The 21,153-nt window shown below is 51.2% G+C and overlaps 1 protein-coding gene across 1 annotated transcript in view; it reads right to left on the bottom strand.

Moving 5' to 3' along the window:
* The window catches only part of reln (reelin), a 60,371-nt gene that overhangs the window by 15,967 nt on the left and 23,251 nt on the right, over positions 1-21,153 (bottom strand). The window contains exons 11-40 of the mRNA XM_047015269.1: positions 20,507-20,658; positions 20,140-20,255; positions 19,629-19,837; positions 19,284-19,412; positions 18,982-19,091; positions 18,801-18,867; positions 18,436-18,669; positions 18,036-18,197; positions 16,450-16,686; positions 15,708-15,900; positions 14,839-14,951; positions 8,958-9,095; positions 8,682-8,868; positions 8,378-8,583; positions 7,988-8,159; positions 7,238-7,444; positions 6,704-6,939; positions 6,288-6,445; positions 5,860-6,073; positions 5,660-5,736; positions 4,920-5,078; positions 4,416-4,610; positions 3,034-3,316; positions 2,536-2,676; positions 2,266-2,443; positions 1,990-2,074; positions 1,652-1,834; positions 1,265-1,433; positions 728-833; positions 365-591 (exon numbers count right to left, since the gene is read on the bottom strand). Of these exons, the coding sequence (XP_046871225.1) occupies positions 365-591; positions 728-833; positions 1,265-1,433; positions 1,652-1,834; positions 1,990-2,074; positions 2,266-2,443; positions 2,536-2,676; positions 3,034-3,316; positions 4,416-4,610; positions 4,920-5,078; positions 5,660-5,736; positions 5,860-6,073; positions 6,288-6,445; positions 6,704-6,939; positions 7,238-7,444; positions 7,988-8,159; positions 8,378-8,583; positions 8,682-8,868; positions 8,958-9,095; positions 14,839-14,951; positions 15,708-15,900; positions 16,450-16,686; positions 18,036-18,197; positions 18,436-18,669; positions 18,801-18,867; positions 18,982-19,091; positions 19,284-19,412; positions 19,629-19,837; positions 20,140-20,255; positions 20,507-20,658 (5,043 nt within the window). The remainder of the gene's footprint in view (positions 1-364; positions 592-727; positions 834-1,264; positions 1,434-1,651; positions 1,835-1,989; positions 2,075-2,265; positions 2,444-2,535; positions 2,677-3,033; positions 3,317-4,415; positions 4,611-4,919; positions 5,079-5,659; positions 5,737-5,859; positions 6,074-6,287; positions 6,446-6,703; positions 6,940-7,237; positions 7,445-7,987; positions 8,160-8,377; positions 8,584-8,681; positions 8,869-8,957; positions 9,096-14,838; positions 14,952-15,707; positions 15,901-16,449; positions 16,687-18,035; positions 18,198-18,435; positions 18,670-18,800; positions 18,868-18,981; positions 19,092-19,283; positions 19,413-19,628; positions 19,838-20,139; positions 20,256-20,506; positions 20,659-21,153) is intronic.

The following is a 21,153-nucleotide window of genomic DNA, read 5'->3' as shown; positions in this document are numbered from 1 at the left end:
GGTGAGACAGAGGGAGGGAATGTGAGGTGAGAGAGAGGTGAGAGAGAGGGAGAGGGAGGGAACGAGAGGTGAGAGAGAGGGAGGGAGAGAGAGGTGAGAGAGGGAGAGGGAGGGAGGGAGAGAGGGAGGGAGAGGTGAGGGAGAGGGAGGGAGGGAACGAGAGGTGAGAGAGAGGGAGGGAACGAGAGGTGAGAGAAAGGTGAGAGAGGTGAGAGAGAGGTGAGAGATAGGGAGTTGAGATAAGTGAGAGAAAGGAAGAAAGAGGGAGAGGGAGAGAGAGAAAGGGTGGGAGGTCGAAGGAGTGAGGGAGATCGAGACAGACGAAAGAGGAGAAGAAGGATGGAGATAGCCTCGTGCTCCTCACCCGCAGAGCCGCAGCTTTCCAAAGTGGACGACCTCCCTCCTCCAGCCCTGGGTGGTGCCGGGGTAGTACACGCTGGCAGGGTGGAGCTCTGTGGAGCAGAGGGAGGAGGGCTGGGGCCCGCCCGAGCACAGCGGGACCAGGAGGTGCCAGGTGGCCCCGAAGTCTCGCGAGAACTCCAGCCTCACCGGGTTGGCGGAGGAGCTGTCCGCCGTGCAGCCCACGTTGATCTGGGTGTCATGGAAACACGATAAACATCCCCTGAACGAGCTTGCTCCACAGCTTTGTGTCCTGCTCTCTGATGTTCCTCCGACGTTCTACTGTGACTAAACCTGCCCCTGATGATCCTTCCAGCTTCCTCCGTACCTCAAACTGGATGATGGTGTTCTCGTTGACGTCGATGTCCCTGGTGGTGATGGAGTGTTCCCCCGGCTCGCTGGAGACAAACACCATGGCAGACTCGTCCTCCTCCCTGAAACAGGGCAGGAATGCGCCGGCGTCACAAACAAACGTATTCTATCCTCTACGTATCCCTGTCATGACTCATTCCATGGTAGATACGGAACTAATGACACAGCTGACGTTTGTTTGTTTCACTGACCGCACACACACAGTTGCTAACAGGTTGGTTTGTGGAAGGTCTCAACCCATTGCTGGGTTAGAGTTGCACAGGCAAAGTCCACTATGTTCATTTATAATGATATTATTATCCCACGGAAAAGAGGTGAAATAAGAAGTAACATTTCTGATACTAATTTCTGAGAGATCGGAGATCTCTGAGGTAAGTATTAGGGTAAGTGTTCAGTATGGTCCACCTATATTTTGATATGAATACTTTTTTGTTTCTTGAGGTTAAGGGTTAAGTTTGGAGTAAGGTTAAGGGTTACAGTGAGTGACACTCACTGGCCACTCTTCTGGTAGGGACAGTAGAGGCCTGTGTTCCCTCCAGGGTAGAAGAGCCAGTTCCCCTCCTGGGGCCCTCCCTCGAAGCTGTCCGACACCACCGGAGGGTTGTGGAGGGAGCTGCCGTCGATGATGAGGTCATCGATCACCCAGACCTCCTCCTTCTTACCTGCACACACACACACAGTGCCAGAGGTCGTCTCACGAGTGTGTGAGTGTGCACACGTCACGTGAATCTACATGTCTGTGTGCGTGACGTTAAAAGTTCGGGTGCTCGTATGAGAGAAACGTTTGATTTTGTAGGTGTGCGTGCATGTTAGTGTCTGTGCACGTGTGCACATGTGTGTGTACATGTGAGGAAATGTGTCCGTGTGTGTGTGTTCTCACCGCTGTTGTAGGGCTGCCAGAGGCGGAAGCGGGTGGCGTTGGTTTGGGCGCTGGCGGGCAGCGCTAGGTGGAGGAACAGGGTGTCGGTGGAGGTGGGGAAGTAGAACTCATCCAGCAGCAGCCAGCTGATCCCCCCGTTCACAGAGTACTGGAGGAGGACTGAGTGAGAGCGCTCTGGGACACCTGGGAACACACACACACACAGAGATACACACACACACAGACACACAAACAGACACACACACAGACACACACACAGATAGACAGACACACACACACTGTTAATCCACCATCTAGGAGACCCGGGACAGCAGAGATGGAGGGAGAGTGAAACCCACCCTTGGTGATGAATTTGAAGGAGAACTGGATGTACAGAGTGCTGGTGCAGTCCAGATCTCTAGAGACCAGCAAACGCAGACCATCCTACAAACCACACACACACAGAATGTAGATAGACCAAGATGAAACAGTGGGAAATAATTTGTTAAGTGTCATTATATATAATAAGGAGAGAGCGAGCGAGAGCAAGAGCAAGAGCGAGAGAGGGCGAGCGAGAGGGGGCGAGAGAGAGCGAGGGTCCGGGTCATGTGATCCCTGCAGGAGGGCGTTCTCACCCCTTTGAAGATGAGGGCGGTGCCAGACTTCAGGGGCTCTCCGCTCAGGGTGCCCCGCTCCGCCCCGTACACCTCAGGCCACTGCTCCGCATGCAGGTTCTCGTTAAAGTCGTCTCTCAGGATGGAGGGCAGGGGCTCCAGCGGCACGCAGTGCGCCCCTCCGTAACCACGGTCACACCTGAGAGAGGGGGGGGGCGGGGGTTAAGGTGATCGTTTCAGGCAGTCGAAATGTTGAAGTGGTTTGTTTGTGTGTGTGTGTGTGTAACTTACACACAGCGCCCGTTGTCACAGAGGCCGTGTCCAGAGCACATCCAGGGACACCCAGGTGCCAGCAACACGTTGTCCAGAGCCCAGCCCTCCGCTCCGGGGGTGAAGTGGGTCTGGATCCAGCGGAACCTGGTTCTGGGAGAACTGGTGGAAAGATACAAAGCGTGTCTACAAGGTGTTTCAGACTGGGTTTACCTGAGCCAGCACACACACACACACATTTAGTCATTTAGCAGACGCTCTTATCCAGAGCGACTTACAATAAGTACAGGGACATTCCCCCGAGGCAAGTAGGGTGAAGTGCCTTGCCCAAGGACACAACGTCATTTTTGCACGGCCGGGGAATCGATCCGGCAACCTTTAAATTAATAGCCCAATTCCCTTACCGCTCAGCCATCCACGGTCACCTCGCCCCCCTGCACGCGGGTACCAGTTGTGCCCAATTCCCTTACCGCTCAGCCATCTGCCCCTCCCTCCCCCCCCCCCCACACCCCCACATACTTGGCAGCGCTGGGCAGGTAGACGGTGATCCTCTTCCAGGTCTTGTACTGGGTGGACATGTAGATGGAGCTCTGAGTGTAGCCGGCACAGCCGATGGCGGGGGGCACACACTCGGGCGTGAGCAGCGTCCAGCGGCGCCCGCAGTCGCTGGAAAACTCTAGCCTCACGCCGTGGGCCAGCGTGGCCGACTGCAGGGCCTTGCTGCACCCCATGCTCAGGTCAAACTGCAGGAAGGAGGAGCCGGACACCTCGAAGTCCCAGCTCTCTGCGTAGCGGGGCTTCTCTATGGGGGGATGAGGGGGGGGGAGGTGAGGGAGAGGGGGAGGTGAGAGGAGGAGGGGGAGGGGAGGGAGAGGTGAGGGAGAGGGGGGAGGTGAGGGGGGGGGGAGGTGAGGGAGGGGGGGAGGTGAGGGAGAGGTGAGAGGAGGAGGTGGAGGAGGGGAGGGAGAGGGGGGAGGAGAGAGGAGGAGGGGGAGGAGGGGAGGGAGAGGTGAGGGAGAGGGGGGAGGTGAGGGAGGGGGGGGAAGGTGAGGGAGAGGGGGAGGTGAGAGGAGGGGAGGGAGAGGTGAGGGAGGGGGGGGAGGAGGAGGAGGAGGGGAGAGAGGGGGGGAGGAGGAGGGGAGAGATAACATGGTGAAGATGAAGAATGGTGTCTGGTTGCAGGCTTCATGTACATGTTACAGCACAGTGTTACATTGTCTGGTTGCAGGCTTCATGTACATGTTACAGCACAGTGTTACATTGTCTGGTTGCAGGCTTCATGTACATGTTACAGCACAGTGTTACATTGTGCTGCAACATGTGTGTTATAGGCAGGTTCTGTATCATCTGACTTTTGAACGATACGTTCCCTGACCATGTGATTACATTACAGCGGGTAAAAAACAACAGCATGCAAAGTCAATAGGAGCACAGAAGTGCTCGAAAGACACCATCAATAATGTGTGCGGGTGTACGCCCCCACGCGTGTGTGTGTGTGGAGAGCGAGCGGGGGGATATAATAGCTACCATTGATTCATGTGTGTGTATATTTCACTATATAGGGGAACACACACATCATGTGGCTACACCACACATTAATGCTCATGGATTCGTTGCCAAATGACTCTTGGAGGGCTGCCTTAATGGACAAACCCAGAATTTCATTTGATATTTGCACAAAGGACATCCACTCCACTACAACACACGCTCATAAATAACTACTGGGATGTTAAATCACATATGGAGAAATTCATTATTCATGAGATGTGGGTGTTAGAAAAAAAGGGCTGATTCACTTTCAGCCTGGGTTACTTACTAAATGTGTTGAGATGCAGTGTGTGTGTGTGTGTGTGTGTGCGTGCGTGTGTATGTCTATGCGCGTGTGTGTGTGTGTGTCGTACTGTCGATGGCCTCAGAGTTGAAGGTCAGGGCCGTGTCCAAGGACAGGCAGTCCACGGTCACCTCGCCCCCCTGCACGCGGTACCAGTTGTGTCTGAGAGGGGAGCTGCCGTCAAACTTGTCATGGAAGCCCGTCCTGGAGCTGTCGTTCATGCCGATCAGGACGTCGTCCAGGGCCCACTGGGCCGAGTGTTTACCTGGGGAGGAGGGGGGGGGGGGGGGGGGCAGAGAAGCAGAGAAACATTACAGGCCTCATCTGGGGGGACGGGGGGGACGACAGAGAAACATTACAGGCCTCATCTAAGCTTGCTGTTATCATAACACAACCAACCAAGAAGCCTAGATTCTGCTAGATGTGCGTGTCTTAGTATGTGAGTGTGATAAAAGTGTCTGTGTGTATGTGAATGTGTGTGTGTGTGTGTACCAGTGTTGGTATTGAATGTGTGTATGTGCGAGCGTGTGGGTGTATATGTAAGTGTGTGTGTGTGTGTCTCCACTCCCCTCACCCTGCTGTGGCTGCCACCAGCGGAACACGGTGTAGGGCGTCTTGGCTTGGGGCGGCAGCTCAATGGTGACCACCTGAGGCTCCAGGAAGGAGCCAAAGTCCAACTCCCTCAGGAACTGCCACTGCACGCCGTTGTTGGTGGAGAACTGGACCAGCACCCCTGGGAGACGTGGGGGAGAGGAGGACAGGATGAGAGGGCAGACAGCAGTGCGGCGTGGCCCCTGGGCTGGAGGGGCCGGTCTACTGACTCAGCTGCACATGAGACTGGAGTAAAACAGAACATGGATCTCTACAGTGTTGGCTGGACTACAACACCTTAAACGCTGGTTAAAGGTGTACAGAATATTTTTTTTTCTTTATAAGAGAGGGAGAGAAGGAATGAGAGGGAGGGAGGGAGGGAGAGAAAGAGAGAGAAAGAGAAAGGGAGAAAGAGAGAGAAAGAGAGAGGGAGAAAGAGAGAGAGGGAGAAAGAGAGAGGGAGAGAGAGGGAGAAAGAGAGAGGGAGAAAGAGAGAGAGGGAGAAAGAGAGAGGGAGAGAGAGGGAGAGAGAGGGAGAGAGAGGGAGAAAGAGAGAGGGAGAAAGAGAGAGGGAGAAAGAGAGAGGGAGAAAGAGAGAGAGTCAGATAGCAGAGAAAGTGTGACATGCTGGAGTTCAAATCCACATTTCCGGCTGCAGTGTCAGTGAGCCTCCACAGGGAGGCAGCAGAGAGCTCGGAAGAGGCAGAGGAACGGCATGGTCACCTTCGTTCCGGGAGCGAGGCCGGGCGCAGGTGGGGCCCAGGCTCTTGCTGCCGATGCGGATGTAGAACTGGACCAGCCTGGAGACGGGAAATGGGTAGAGAAACGGGAACGTTTTCACTCACGGCTCCACACTTCAGACGTCTCACGGTGGGGGGGGGGGGGGGGGGGGAGGGGGGGGGGCGCGGGGGTGGAACACTGACCTGGTGTTGGTGGTGTCGAGGGGGACAGTGCGGGCCTCCCTCCTCCCTGGGCTGCTGAAGTAGAGGGCCTTGCCCTCGCTGATGGTGCCGCAGCCCCCGACCCCGCTGACCCCCACCCCGCTCAGACTCTGCCACAGAGGGCTCAGCTTGCCATCAAAGCCCTCCGCCAGCTCTGTGGGAGTGGCCGTCGCCGGCACGCAACTGTCCTGTTCCACTGCGGAACACACACGCGTGAGCACACACACGTGCGTGAACACGCACAAACAGATAACAGACAAGTTGTTTGAACATTCTCAATGCAATGTAACGCTCACTCATCTCTCCTTCTCTTTCATTTAGCTGTTGTCTTCCTCCTTGTGCTCCCCTCACCTTGTGTGTATAAGTGTGTGTGGGTGTGTATTTGTGTGTGAACCTATGTGTGTGTGTACCTGTGTAGCCCATGTCACAGAAGCAGACTCCAGAGATGCAGTCTCCGTGTCCTCCACAGTGGTTGGGGCAGGGCTCTGAGATGTACACCCCGTCCAGGGCGAAGGGCGGGGCGTCGCGGTACACGCTGCTCTCTTGGTACCAGCGGAACCGCGTCTTACTGGGGGAGGGCAAGACACGGAGGTCAAAGGTTATTCAAGGAGTCAAACCTTATATGACTCCGATAAGCATTTAAAAACGTGTGCCATACGTGGAAAAACCCATTCACAGTTGCAACTGCTAATTGGATGATTAATTACAATGATATAGATATATAAATACAAACTCCTTTGAGCTCAACCTACTTTCACATATCAGGCTTTTATGTGAATCTATCCAAATGAAAAGTGTTTGAAGTCTGAGCGGCCCACCAGCTTACCTGGCGGCTACGCTGCGCGGTATCACCACGGTGACCCTGGTCCACTGCTCGTAGTCTCCGGTGTGGTAGACGGTGGGACCCCTGAGTTCCCGCCCGCTGCCCTCGCAGCCCCCCCGGCCGGGGGACCCGGGGTAGCAGCCCTCGCGCACCAGGGCCCAGGAGCGCCCGGCGTCATGGGAGAACTGCAGCATGACCGGGGCCGCCCCGCTGAACTGGGCCTCGCAGCCGATGTTGAGCTGGACGGGGGGGCGGGGCCATGAGAGGGGACGAGGGAGAATCAGTGAGAGCAGGGAAAATAAAGTCAATGGATTAAGGAGTTAAGTAGGAGTTTGAGGATGTTAGTATCCAGCACCGCAAGGTAACAGTAATGCCTACATTCCAAATGACCTTAAAACAGCTTTACAGTACAGGCAACATCAATAAACATAAGGTATTGGATAAGTTGACATGAGTGGTCGGTTCCTCCATCTCTAAAGCGTGTGCTTAGAGCAGCGGTTGGAGTGTGTCCTCTCCGTGGTGTCGCGGTGGCGCTACCTTGAACTGCAGGGTGTAGCCGGTGCGCAGCGCCAAGTCTCTGGTCACCGCCACCCGGTCCCCGTCGGAGCGGCCGAACACCATGGCGGAAGGCGTGGGGGCACAGAAGCTGCTGTTGCTCTCGCGGTCCATGCCCTCGTTCCCCAGCATGAGCCACACGCTCATCTGGTTCAGGGGGTAGTCGAATGCCGGCTTCTCATAGAAGTTCTGCACGTGGGAGAGAGGGGAGAACGTCTGGTTACTGGTGGAACAGGAGGAGGACAGTGCTGTAGATTTAGCACCGGGAGGATTCATTTGACACCTTGAGTGTTCACATAAATTCCCTCTTATCATTGGGAACACTCCTGGTGTTAAATCAAACACATTGACATCTGCTGTCTACAAAAATTACAGGTGACTAGTCTGCCTCCAAACCAGACCAGAGTTAGCAGTTATGCATCTATCATTATGGGATGGCTTTGCCCTGGGCTTGCCCTTAGCTGTGGGATCGTTCAGTCAGACTCTGACCTGGGGGAGGGTGGGGTTAGCTCTGACCTGGGGGTGGGCGGGGTTAGCTCTGACCTGGGGGTGGGCGGGGTTAGCTCTGACCTGGGGGAGGGTGGGGTTAGCTCTGACCTGGGGGAGGGTGGGGTTAGCTCTGACCTGGGGGTGGGCGGGGTTAGCTCTGACCTGGGGGAGGGTGGGGTTAGCTCTGACCTGGGGGAGGGTGGGGTTAGCTCTGACCTGGGGGAGGGTGGGGTTAGCTCTGACCTGGGGGAGGGTGGGGTTAGCCATGGGGATGATGTGCTTCTCCCGCTCGGACAGGATGATGACGTCGTCGATGGCCCACTGGTCGTAGCCCTCGCCCGAGTGGAGGGGCTGCCACCAGCGGAAGCGTGTTGACGGGGTCTTGGAGGGCAGCGGGAGCTCGTAGTGGACAAACCTGAGGGGGGGGGGGGGGGAAGTGAGGGGGTTAGAACTCAGAAGTGTATTCAGAAGGACAAACGAGGCAAGAAGTGTGTGAGACTGTGAGGGGGGTCTCCAGGGTGGATGGCAGGTAACACTAGTTACCCCCCCTCCCCCCCTCATGGTTCAGCCTGGGCTGGTCTGGTCCCTGTGAAGGTGTGGTGGTGTGAGGAGGAAGTGTGGGCGTGGCCTCACCGGGGCTTGGTAAAGTCAGTGAAATACATCTCGGCGATGAGGCCCCAGCTGATGCCGCCGTCGTTGCTGTACTGGAGCAGCACGCCCTCCTCCCTGCTGTCGGCATGGTTACACTCCGCCCAGTCCCCGCCCACGCGCAGGTAGAACTGCACAAACTCCGCCCACTCTGTGTCCAGGTCCCAGCTCACGAGCTGCCTCAGTCCAGCCTGGCGTACACACACACGCGTACGTACGTAAGTACACGCAAGCATCACACACGCACACTAATGACACCAATGTGTCTGTATAATGTTATATGTTATACCTTGCTGAAGTACAGAGAGGACCCGGATGACACCACCCCACAGCCCATGTCAGGGGTCACCACCTCTCCGCCTATCACTTCCTGCCATGCGGCCAGCAGTGCATCCTGGGACTCGAAGTCCGACAGGACGCTGGAGGACAGAGGGGAGGAGGGCTGGCAGTCTGTTCCAGAGAAGCCCTCGTCACACCTAAAAAGAAGAGACGGTTTGTTGAGTGTGGGTGTATGTGTACATGTGTGTACGTGTGTGTATATGTGTGTGTGTGTGTGATTACTGACCTGCAGTGTCCGTGGTCACACCAGCCGTGTCCGTGACACATGTGAGGACACTGCTGTCCTATGTAGATGTCATCCAGAGCCCATTCATCCTGCTCCCCATAGTAGTTCTGGATCCACCGGAACCTGGTGGCACTTGACCTGAACACACACATACAAAGGGAATGTAAATGCGAGACAGAGAACAAAGGAATTTCAAAGAGGTTACTTGGATGGAAAAGAGGAGAGATTACTGCATGCCTGACCCAGATCAATATTTGATCATCACATTGATGCTTTATACTCTGCCTGATATGAGATCAATGATTCATACACATCGTGCTCTGGTGAGGATCATTCAGTGCTCCATCATCTACAACCTAGTGTGCGTGTGTGCTCATGTGTGTTTTAGTGCATGCCGCTGCATGTGTGACTCCTGATGGATGATGCGGCCCAGACAGTCAAGTATATGGTGCTGTGTGGGTGTGTGTGTGTGTGTGTTGGGGGAGGACACTGCTCCAGTGACCTGCATCAGGCACCAGCTGCACCTGATCATGCAGGCCTGGTCTGGAATCTTCCATCTCCATTACAGCCCCCCCCCCAGCCCCCCCTGCCCTCCTTGTGATGGAGGAGATGAGACCAGGACACCTTTACTTAGGAGCCTGTTGGCAGAGCAGGGGCTGGAGGTCACAGTGTCCTTGGGGAGTAGGGGGGGGGCAGCTGGAAAGATTGACTATTTGAGTGTGTGTGTGATCGCATAATTCCTGTTCATATGAACACATGCTTGATTTTTTACAAAGAATGTGCGTGTGTGTGATTATGTGTGTATGTGTGTGCAGTGATCGACATTAAGGCTTGTCCCATTGTCCGGGACAAGTAGGACTGAACTTGCCCAAACGGATAAGTAAAAAAAAAAAAGGTTTCTTCGTATCAGTGCAAGCAAAAACATTTGTTTTGTCTTTCTATAATGCAGCTATGGTGTCTGACATCTAATGCATTTATGAATTGAGCCGCGTGTTATACTGCTCGTGCCGTGAATGTAGCCCGCCGGCGCCAATCTTGTCCTCGCGATTATATCAACTTTAACTCTCCTTACTCTTCGGATCAGTTATCAGTGATCAATTAGCCGACATTGGCGTTTAAACTGGAGTTCAGTGAGAACATGTTTCTTAATACATCGAAACCTGGGCAAACACCAGGTAAGCGGTCCACCAGGTAACGCAACTTAATGCTAAAAAATGCCTGGCGTTAATATGAGGCGAAAAGAGTGAAAAGATTCGTCCCGACCTGGTCAGAAGTTTCCCTGGCTTCGACATGATGGAGAGAGATGATGTAGCGTTACTGCTTAACTTGTAGGGATGTATCTGGTATTACAGACAGGTAAGTCAACTGTCATAATTTAGTTTAACAAATGTAACGCTAGTTCTAGTTATATAGCCTATCAAACTTGATCTCAGAGATCGCTTTAAACCCAAATTTCATTTTAAGATGTGTAGGGCCTACACCACTGGAAACGTTAGCTTTACTTCTTAGCTTTCGTACTAGCTTACGTTAGCTTTCCAATGAACCAATAGTATTTTCCTAAATATCAAGCAAAGTTTTGTCGTAATAGTCAGAACGAAAATAAGTTAGGCTAATTAGTACAAACGTTTCGCCTCAGCTGACACGGACAGTTCGTTAGCTGGCTAACAAAACCACCTCTCGCCTTCAATATTCTGTGAGAACACGTCACATGTAGTAAATATTTACCCGTTATCTTATACGGTTACATTGCAGTGGTTTGTAATTATGTAACCAGTAGGTTATTTAACATGTTGAATGAAACATTTTACGTAGCTACAGCATCGGTAGGCCTCCATGGAATCATACGGCAACACTGTTGCAGAAGCATGATGGTACGCGTTACATTTCTCAAAAAAAAAATGTTCTCCACTTTATTGGAGTAGAGCAGAGCATAGCCCAGCCTATTACTATAGGTAACCGCGCTAGTTAACTACCGTTATCTTTTGCCTAAATTATGCCTAAGCAGTGCAACGGAACCAAAAGTAATCAGAATGATAACTTGTTTTTACAAACACGGAATTTACTGTGGCAGAAAGGTGCATACAATAAACGTATATGGATATTAATGTAAAAATTATAATGTATAAATAAAATAAAAAGCCTAATACTAAGGAGCTAAACAATAACTACCGGGAAAACCCTAATAAAAAATAGGTTCCCTCCTACCGGAGGAACCCTAATTAAGCACACGCAATTAAAGTAGAGCAGAGCCGAGCAAATTGTAGTGCCGTTTGTGAATGTGGCTTGCTAGCGAGCTACAGTTATCTTCACTTTTAATAAACATATAAGGGTCTTAATAAAAAAAGTAGAATTTATAAATAAAATAAGTCTATAATACTAAAGAGCTAAACAATATGTAAGATATAAAATAGATAGGCTATAAATATACAAACCAAGCACACCCAATTAAAGTAGAATGGAATAGAGCCTAAACTGTAGTGCCGTCTGTGACAGTGGCTTGCGAGTGAGCTTCAGTTAACTTCACTCAGCCGCCGAGCTGACCCGTCGAGCGGAACTGAACTTGAGCCGAGCTGCGCCGCTCCTGACTTTGACCGTGACTGTTCCTAGCTTGTCAGCTACTGGTTACCTTCACTTTTAACAGCTTGGCTCGGCATTGCACTAAGGAGGATTTTTTTGCCGTTGCAGTTAACATTTTGTTTAATAAAGTATCAAACCAACATAGAGGTGAATAGCGCCACCCAGTGTATTGGAATGTGTTCACTAGCTCTGCGTTAGATCAGATGATCACTAGATCAGGCGTTAGGATTCGCCTACCAACTTTGATGGGCGAGTTTGACAGATAAAATGAATTCATGAAGCACTGCAACACGTGGTGACATGAAAATGCAATTGAGTGAGGGCACTGTTTAGCTTATTGCATTTAAATATTGTCCACTGCATAGTAACACAGGACCATTACATTATTAAATACTGAAATAATTATACATGAATTTTACATAAAATTAATTGGTACATGACACATTTAATAACACGTTTATGTATTTAATTCAAATTTTAATTAATTGATGTCCCGTTTAAGTCATTATTTAATGGTGTATTTATTTAATAGATTCTGGCACTTTTACTCCTCCATAGTGCAATGCCGAGCCAAGCTGCTTTGTAACCATGACTAGCAGTTCAGCTCACCATCACCCTTCAGCTTTCGGCAAAGCCGTGCCAAGCAGCCGAGCCGAGCAGAGTCAAGCCCGGCCCGCTTTGTGACAGTGACTGGGGCTAGCTAGTGAGCTACTGTTATCTTAACCTTTAGCCGTTGAACCAAGACGAGCCAAGCCACCAAAGGCAAGCATACCCAATTAAAGTAGAATTGAGAAGAGACGAGTCAAGCCTATTACTGTAGGTAATCACACAAGCCTAAACCATAGTGATTGTGACTGTGGCTAGCAAGTTAGCTACTATTATCTTTTGCCTAAACCGTGCAACAGAACCAAATGCAATCAGAATCAGAATTTGGTTTTATTGCCATGTAAGTTTACACAAACACAGAATTTACTGTGGCAGAAAGGTGCATACAATAAACATATATGGATATTAATGTAAAAAGTACAATGTATAAATAAAATAAAAAGCCTGATACTAAAGAGCTAAACAATAACTACCAGGAAAACCCTAATAACAATAGGTTCCCTCCTACCGGAGGAACCCTAATTAAGCACACGCAATTAAAGTAGAGCAGAGCCGAGCAAATTGTAGTGCCGTTTGTGAATGTGGCTTGCTAGCGAGCTACAGTTATCTTTACTTTTAATAAACATATAAGGATCTTAATAAAAAAGTAGAATTTATAAATAAAATAAGTCTATAATACTAAAGAGCTAAACAATATGTAAGATATAAAATAGATAGGCTATAAATATACAAACCAAGCACACCCAATTAAAGTAGAATGGAATAGAGCCTAAACTGTAGTGCCGTCTGTGACAGTGGCTTGCGAGTGAGCTTCAGTTAACTTCACTCAGCCGCCGAGCTGACCCGTCGAGCCGAGCGGAGCTGAACTTGAGCCGAGCTGCGCCGCTCCTGACTTTGACCGTGACTGTTCCTAGCTTGTCAGCTACTGGTTACCTTCACTTTTAACAGCTTGGCTCGGCATTGCACTAAGGAGGATTTTTTTGCCGTTGCAGTTAACGTTTTGTTTAATAAAGTATCAAACCAACATAGAGGTGAATAGCGCCACCCAGTGTATTGGAATGTGTTCACTAGCTCTGCGTTAGATCAGATGATCACTAGATCAGGCGTTAGGATTCGCCTACCAACTTTGATGGGCGAGTTTGACAGATAAAATGAATTCATGAAGCACTGCAACACGTGGTGACATGAAAATGCAATTGAGTGAGGGCACTGTTTAGCTTATTGCATTTAAATATTGTCCACTGCACAGTAACACAGGACCATTACATTATTAAATACTGAAATAATTATACATGAATTTTACATAAAATTAATTGGTACATGACACATTTAATAACACGTTTATGTATTTAATTCAAATTTTAATTAATTGATGACCCGTTTAAGTCATTATTTAATGGTGTATTTATTTAATAGATTCTGGCACTTTTACTCCTCCATAGTGCAATGCCGAGCCAAGCTGCTTTGTAACCATGACTAGCAGTTCAGCTCACCATCACCCTTCAGCTTTCGGCAAAGCCGTGCCAAGCAGCCGAGCCGAGCCGAGCAGAGTCAAGCCCGGCCCGCTTTGTGACAGTGACTGGGGCTAGCTAGTGAGCTACTGTTATCTTAACTTTTAGCCGTTGAACCAAGACGAGCCAAGCCACCAAAGGCAAGCATACCCAATTAAAGTAGAATTGAGAAAAGACGAGTCGAGCCTATTACTGTAGGTAATCACACAAGCCTAAACCATAGTGATTGTGACTGTGGCTAGCTAGTTAGCTACTATTATCTTTTGCCTAAACCGTGCAACAGAACCAAATGCAATCAGAATCAGAATTTGGTTTTATTGCCATGTAAGTTTACACAAACACGGAATTTACTGTGGCAGGAAGGTGCATACAACAAACATATACAGATCTTATTTAATTTATACATTCTACTTTTTAAATTAAGTGTAATACTAAAGAGCTAAACAATATGTAATATATAAAATAGATAAATATACAATTAAGCACACCCAATTAAAGTAAAATGGCCAAACCTGCGTGTGTCTACACCATAGTGATGTTTGTGACTGTGGCTAGCTAGTTAGCTACCATTATCTACACTTTCACTAATGCTCTGCTCTTCTCTACTAACATTTTTCTTCCCCGTGGATTATTACTGCAGTTCCCTGCCTCCCACTTTACCCTGACCCAACCCACGGTTTGAGGGAGAAGCTCACGGATATCAGGACCTCTTCACCCCCCTTGGTTATCTTAAGTTGACATTATATTACATTTGAGAATCAGTCTAGAGACTGATTATTTGCTTTCGATTTTAGTGAACTTGGTCTATACTTATGCATTCCATCTAATTGGGTGTGCTCAAGCCTTCGGCAAGCATAAACCATTGTTCGCTCTCATATATAGTTATTATTATATATTATTATTTTCCCAACCCTAAGGATCCCTCAATATTTGGACTACATAGACAAAGTCGATGTCAAAAGGTTTGTCTTGTTCCTGATTGAGTTGCTTGTATTCGTGCGAACGTTCCGTTTGTTTTGGACAAATACATTCAGGTGTTGGACAAGTAAAAAATATGTCTAACTTGCCCGAAGGACAAGTGGCCCGAAAAGTGTATGTCAAACCCTGTGTGTGTATATGACATTGTATTTATACAGTCTATGTGTATATATGTGTGTGTGTGTATACAGTGTGTGTGTGTTCCTCACCATGTCTTGTGGGGCAGGGGCAGGGTGATGCGTCTCCAGTCTCTAAACTCAGACGGGTGGTAGACGCTGGGAGCGGTGAACTCTGAGCAGCTTGGCATGCCTGGCAGACAGGCCTGGGACGGGCAGAACACAGGGTCAAAGGTCACACAGCGGGCCACACAGCACACAGAGACTCACTATGACCATGCCCCCCCCCCCCCCCCCCTCGCAGCCAGACAGGGCGTTCCGCTCCACCACATGCAGTCAACAGAAGACATTGGACACCTCCAGTGTCCACTCTGCTTGATTGACATCTACTGAGACTGACATGGAGATGGATCCATCATGTGATTTGTGAACGGGGGGGTTAAACCAAAAGCAGGCAGGTGGGCATCTCTGCTGTGGATCTACCACACTTGTTGAAGCCAGGATCCATGTGGTTTTGGTGCTTGGGAAAGACTCATTAAGTCTTATTCAGTTCAAAAGACGATAAAAAAATCATGGGGTTACTTGACAACTTGGAATATTTATGGTCCCGTTGGAAGCATAGAAAATCTTTGTTGAATCATTATATGATAATCTGCCTGCTGATTCAACTATTCATGTGTTTTGATAATAAGAAGTAATTACTGTAATTTGTCATACCGCAGGAGACCAACTAACACATTTAAAGACTCATTATTTAGACATTATTACTGATGCTATAATGGAAGGATCAATATTCATGTTCATAAATAAATTATGTAGTTCATTGCTATTATCCAGGGGGACTTACAAAGCTTTCTCCAACTCATAACTAATGACAATACAAACTCCTGTTGAAAAGGGCAGTCCATTTCAGCAACCAAATGATTAAAAAAGAACTCAATTTCCCATTCTCCCCCCCTTACCTCCTTGACCAGATGCCAGGTGAGCCCGTGATTGGTGGAGAACTCCAGCCGGACCTGCGTGTCAATGTGGGGGGAGGGCTCTCGTCCGCAGCCCATGACCAATGAGAACTGGAGGCTGTAGGACGCTCCAATCTGCATGGACTGGGTCTCCACGTAGCGCAGGCTGGATCCAGGGCTGGGCTCCCCAGAGAAGCTGCAACACAGGGGAGACTTCAGGTACCACCTGACCCTGACTGGGTGAAACTGCAGGTCGACAGACACCGATGATGCAGCAACATACAGAGAGTAGACCTATGCTATGCACCTGTCGGGTCATTTAACCAAACTTTTTTATGCTTGTGTTTTATGTTTATTTTGCCATCCGTAACGAGGACAGGCACACTGGAATTCTGTGGCCCTGCTCCTCTTGTCAGTTTCCTAGCAGCCTATCTAAACCTGGTGTAAATCATCTAAACCAGTGGTTCTCAACCCTGGTCCCCAGGGACTCCTGTCCTGCATGTTTGAGATGTTTCCCTGCTCCAACACACCTGAATCAAATAAATGGGTCGTTATCCGCTCTGTAGAAGCCTGGTAATGAACATGCATTTGAATCAGGTGTGTTGGAGCAGGGAAACATCTAAAACATGCAGGGCAGGGGGTCCCCTGAGGGCCAGGGTTGAGAACCACTAATCTTAACCTATCACCAATCAGTCCTTACCCACCAGTGTGTGAGCGGTGCTTGGTTAAGGCGGTGTGAGGGTACCTGAGGGTCCAGTCGTGTTGGCAGTAGGGCTGCACGTGGCCCAGGTAGAAGCCCAGACTCTGGGTGACGTCCAGAACGTTGCTGAAGTCCAGGCTGATGGTGTTGAACAGGACTGAGGTCATGGTGATCTCGTCAAGCGCCCACACGTCCAGCCCGCGCCCAGAGTGGTACGCCTGCCACCAGCGGAACTGAACCCCAAACTTACGGGCTCCAGGGGGGAGCTCCACAGACACAATCCTGGGAGAGGACGGGAGGGGAGGAGGGAGAGGGATGGAGAGAGGGGAAGGGAGGGTAGAGAGAGGGAGGGAAGGGATGGGTGGAGGGAGGGAGAGAGAGGGATGGAGAGAGGGGAAGGGATGGGTGGAGCGAGGGAGGGAGGGAGAGAGGGGAAGGGATGGGTGGAGGGAGGGAGGGAAGGGAATGGTGGAGGGAGGGAGGGAGAGGGATGGAGAGAGGGGAAGGGATGGGTGGAGGGAGGGAGGGAGAGAGGGGAAGGGATGGGTGGAGGGAGGGAGGGAGAGGGATGGAGAGAGGGGAAGGAATGGGTGGAGCGAGGGAGGGAGAGGGGAAGGGATGGGTGGAGGGAGGGAGGTAGAGGGATGGAGAGAGGGGAAGGGATGGGTGGAGGGAGGGAGGGAGGGAGAGAGGGGAAGGGATGGGTGGAGGGAGGGAAGGAGAGAGAGGGATGGAGAGAGGGGAAGGGATGGGTGGAGGGAGGGAGGGAGGGAGGGAGAGAGGGGAAGGGTTGGGTGGAGGGAAGGAGGGAGAGGGATGGAGAGAGGGGAAGGGATGGGTGGAGGGAGGGAGAGGGATGGAGAGAGGGGAAGGGATGGGTGGAGAATGGGAGGGAGGGAGAGGGGTAGAGAGAGGTGAAGGGATGGGCGGAGGGAGGGAGGGGAAGGGATGGGTGGAAGGATGGAGAGAGAGGAAAGGGATTGGAAGGGACAAAGGTTCGAGGAAAGGAAAGAGTGAGGGAGGATGAGTGGAGAGAGAGGGAGTGAGGTAGGGATGAGTGGAGAGAGAGAGAGTGAGGGAGGGATGAGAGGAGAGAGAGAGAGAGAGTGAGCGGGAGGGAGGGAGGACAGAGAAGGAGTGTGATGTGTTATAAGTGGGCCTTCTGCAGAGCCAAGCTGTCCAGCCGGAGTGAGTCACACTGTCTGGGTTCTGACTCAGGCTAGGAATGCTGCTCCATGGTTCACACACACACACACTAATAAAGACACATGCAAACATAACACACACACACATTAAGGTTGCAGTGTTTTATCCTGACACATGGCCCTGTCTGGGCTGATGATGAACTGTCCAGGTGTGTTTGTGTGTGTGTGTATGTGTATGTGTATGTGTGTGTGTGAGAGAGCTCTCCAGCCAGCCAGCTCTGGGAGTGTGTGTGTGTGTGCTGGTTACTTTGTCTTCATTACACACTGCGACAGCACTAACTGACTCAGGCTGGCTCCCTGCAGGTTCCTCCTCTCCCTGTCCACTCACTACTTCTCTCTCTCTCTCTCTCTCTCTCTCTCTCTCTCTCTCTCTCTCTCTCTCTCTCTCTCTCTCTCTCACACACACACACATACGGTGGTTGCTACCTGGGCTCGTGGAAGCCCTGGTAGGCATAGTGCTGCAGCAATGTCCAGGTGATGCCGTTGTCTGAGGAGTAGTGCAGCAAGACGCCCTCCCCCGCCTGGTCAGGTGCGGGGCAGGAGCTCAGGATGCTGCGACTGCCCAGCCTCAGAGTGAACTGGAGATACCTGAGAGAGGGGGGGTGGGGGTGTGGGAGACAAGAGAGGGAGAGATAGAGAGAGAGACAGAGGGGAGAGAGTGTGAGTGAGAGAGGAATGTTGGAGATGATGAGGGCCAGACAAGTAAAGGAGAGAGATGAAGGGAAGAGGGTAGACAAACGCACAGTCAGCCAGGGAGGAGAGGTGTGTGTGTGTGAGAGTGTAGGTGTGTCTGTTCCACATTGCCCCGGAGTGTACCGTCTCCTACCTGGCCTGGGAGCTATCCAGAGGAGCGGTGACAAGATGGCGTCTGCTGTCTCTGTTGAACACCAGGGCCTTGCCGCTAGCCAGCACGCCACAGCCGAAGCTGACCTCGGCGCCCCGCAGAGATGAGAAGCTGTGATAGGAGGACAGGCGGGGGCTGGAGAAGCCCTCGGACAGGAAGGCCGGGAAGGTCTGGGACGCCAGCTCACACGCCGGCCCGCTGAACCCGGGGTCACATCTGTTGGAGGGAGTGGGAGAGAGAGGGGTAGAGAGAGGGAGAGAGGGACAGAGAGGGGGAGAGAGGTTGCTCTCGATCACAGAGCTCAAGCGATGGTCAGAGTAAACAGTAAGTGCGCTGTGGTTTCTTACTTGCAGCCGGTGCGAGAACAGTGTCCTCTTCCGGAGCAGAAACGCAGGCAGGACGGCCCGATGTACACTGGAGGAAATACACACACGTGACACACACACATGTTTACAGCAGCGCAGAGCTGATGAGTGTAGTCATGGAAGTCCTACAGGCGGTTGTGTCCTGAGTGTGAGTGGTTCTAACCATTGTCTATCGCCCACATGTTGCCTGTGCCCATGCCCGACTGTCTCCAGCGTAACTGGGTGGTCTCCGTCAGGGCTGCGTTGGGCAGGGGGATGGAGATCCTGGTCCAACTACACATACAGACAGGTGCACACACAGACTGGCTTAGACACACACACACACACGCAGATGGGTAAACACGCAGACTGGCCTAGACACACACACACTCGCACACACACAAACTATTTAAATAATACAGTAAAAAATCCCTGAGGGTAGGCAGATTTACTGACACAGACTTACACACACACACACACACACACCCGCTGTAGTTGTCTGAGGAGTAGATGGTGCTGTGGGCCAGATGGGGTCCAGCACACAGCTCTGGGAGGCACTCGGTGTGGAGCAGAGACCAGGAACGCCCGTGATTGGTGGAGAACTCCAGGTTGACGCTAGCACGGACAGAGACAGCATGAGTCTTTAAAACCCCGTTGTTACCTAAAACTTAATAACACCTTGTACTGCTTTCAGTTTCCCCGTCTTACTAAGCACATTCCAATCACCCTTAAACAACATAATCAGGGCTGTTTAAGACCAGAAAGACTCCAGAGCTCCAGACTCCAGCAAGCAAGATTCAAGGCACAGTGGAGTGCTGAAGAGAGGCCTACCTGTTGGCGGGCTGGTAGGAGCCGCAGCCCAGGTTGATGGAGAACTGGGCCACGTGCGTGTGGGTGCCAGGTAACACGGGCAGCAGCTGCATGAAGTCCAGGGCCCACACGTGGCGCCTGGCACCGCCGTGGGCACGCTGCTCCAGGCAGAACTGGGTGACCGGAGTCTGCAGCTCAGTGGGCAGCGCCACTGACACAACACCTGGAGTCTGGAGAGGAGAGGAGAGGAGGAGGAGGGACAGGAGAGAAAGGAGGAGGGGAGGACGAGGGGAGAGAGGAGGGGAGAGAGAGGAGGAGGGGACAAGAGAGGTGGAGAAGAGCGAGGAGGGGGGGAGAAGAGACAGTATAGGAGAGAAGAGAGAGGAGGCAGGGAAAGGTAGGAGTAACAGAAAGGGGTGAAAGTAAGGAAGGAGCAGAGGATGAGACAGTAAATACTGTGAGCAGACACACAGAGGCCTGGAAGGTGAGGTGGACCTCCAGTACATCACCGGAACATGTGACCTGGTCGTACCCTGTAGGAGGAGTAGGGCAGGGTGTCCAGTATGAAGCGCTCCCTCCTGCCCTCAGACCTCCCAAACAGGATGACATCATTTTCGTGGGACTCCCCAGGGTCACACCCTCCACCTCCTGATGAAACACAGACAGATCGCTCAACTGTCAAAACAAGAGACGAAACTGTCCTTTGACGTGGGGAGTTAAGTTTTGTGTTAAAGCTGCTGTGTGTGAGAGGGTCAGGATGCTGTGTGTGAGAAGGTTAGGATGATGTGTTTGAGAGGGTAAGGTTGCTGTGTGTGAGAGGATTAGGATGATGTGTTTGAGAGGGTTAGGTTGCTGTGTGTGAGAGGATTAGAGTGCTGTGTGTGAGATGGAGCTGGTACCCATGGTGAAGTAGAATCTCAGGTTGCCGAAGGAGGTTGTGTCCAAATAGGGGGTGCACACCTTCCTCTGCCCCTCCCCCTCCAGGACCAGGGCAGAGCCAGACTCGACCTCGCCACACTGAGTACCGTACACAGCCCCCTCAATGTCCCAGCTACACAGAGGGAAGAGGGGGGAGAGAAGAATAGAGAGAGAGGGAGGGATAAAGGGAGGGAGAGCAAGAGAGGGAGGGAGGTGTGTTGGGTTCCATTAGCACCTCATTTACACAAATGCTGTCATACCAAGTAAGCCCTTAACAGCACATTTACAGTCATACTTTGTGTTCATTAGCACAACTAGTAGCAGTCAGCTTCCGGATCTGAAATAAAACTGCTTGATTCGACCATTACAGCCAGATTTACCAAGTTGTTATGTCTGGACAGCCAGATATTATCCCAAGCGGCATGGGACACACACACACATTGTTTCACTCACAAAATAATGACAAGGAAAAACACTTCACACCTTACAGGTACACAAACCCATATACACAGTAGAAAACACACACACACACCCCCCGCAACAGAGCTCAGGATCCTCATTAGCACTGGCAGCAGCTGACTCAGCGTGTCTCATCTCTCCACCCTCCCCACACACATCTCCTCCATCC

This window comes from Hypomesus transpacificus, unplaced genomic scaffold (genome assembly GCF_021917145.1).
Source record: "Hypomesus transpacificus isolate Combined female unplaced genomic scaffold, fHypTra1 scaffold_290, whole genome shotgun sequence".
In the NCBI taxonomy this organism is placed as follows: domain Eukaryota; kingdom Metazoa; phylum Chordata; class Actinopteri; order Osmeriformes; family Osmeridae; genus Hypomesus; species Hypomesus transpacificus.
This window is presented reverse-complemented; position numbering and strand designations above follow the sequence as displayed.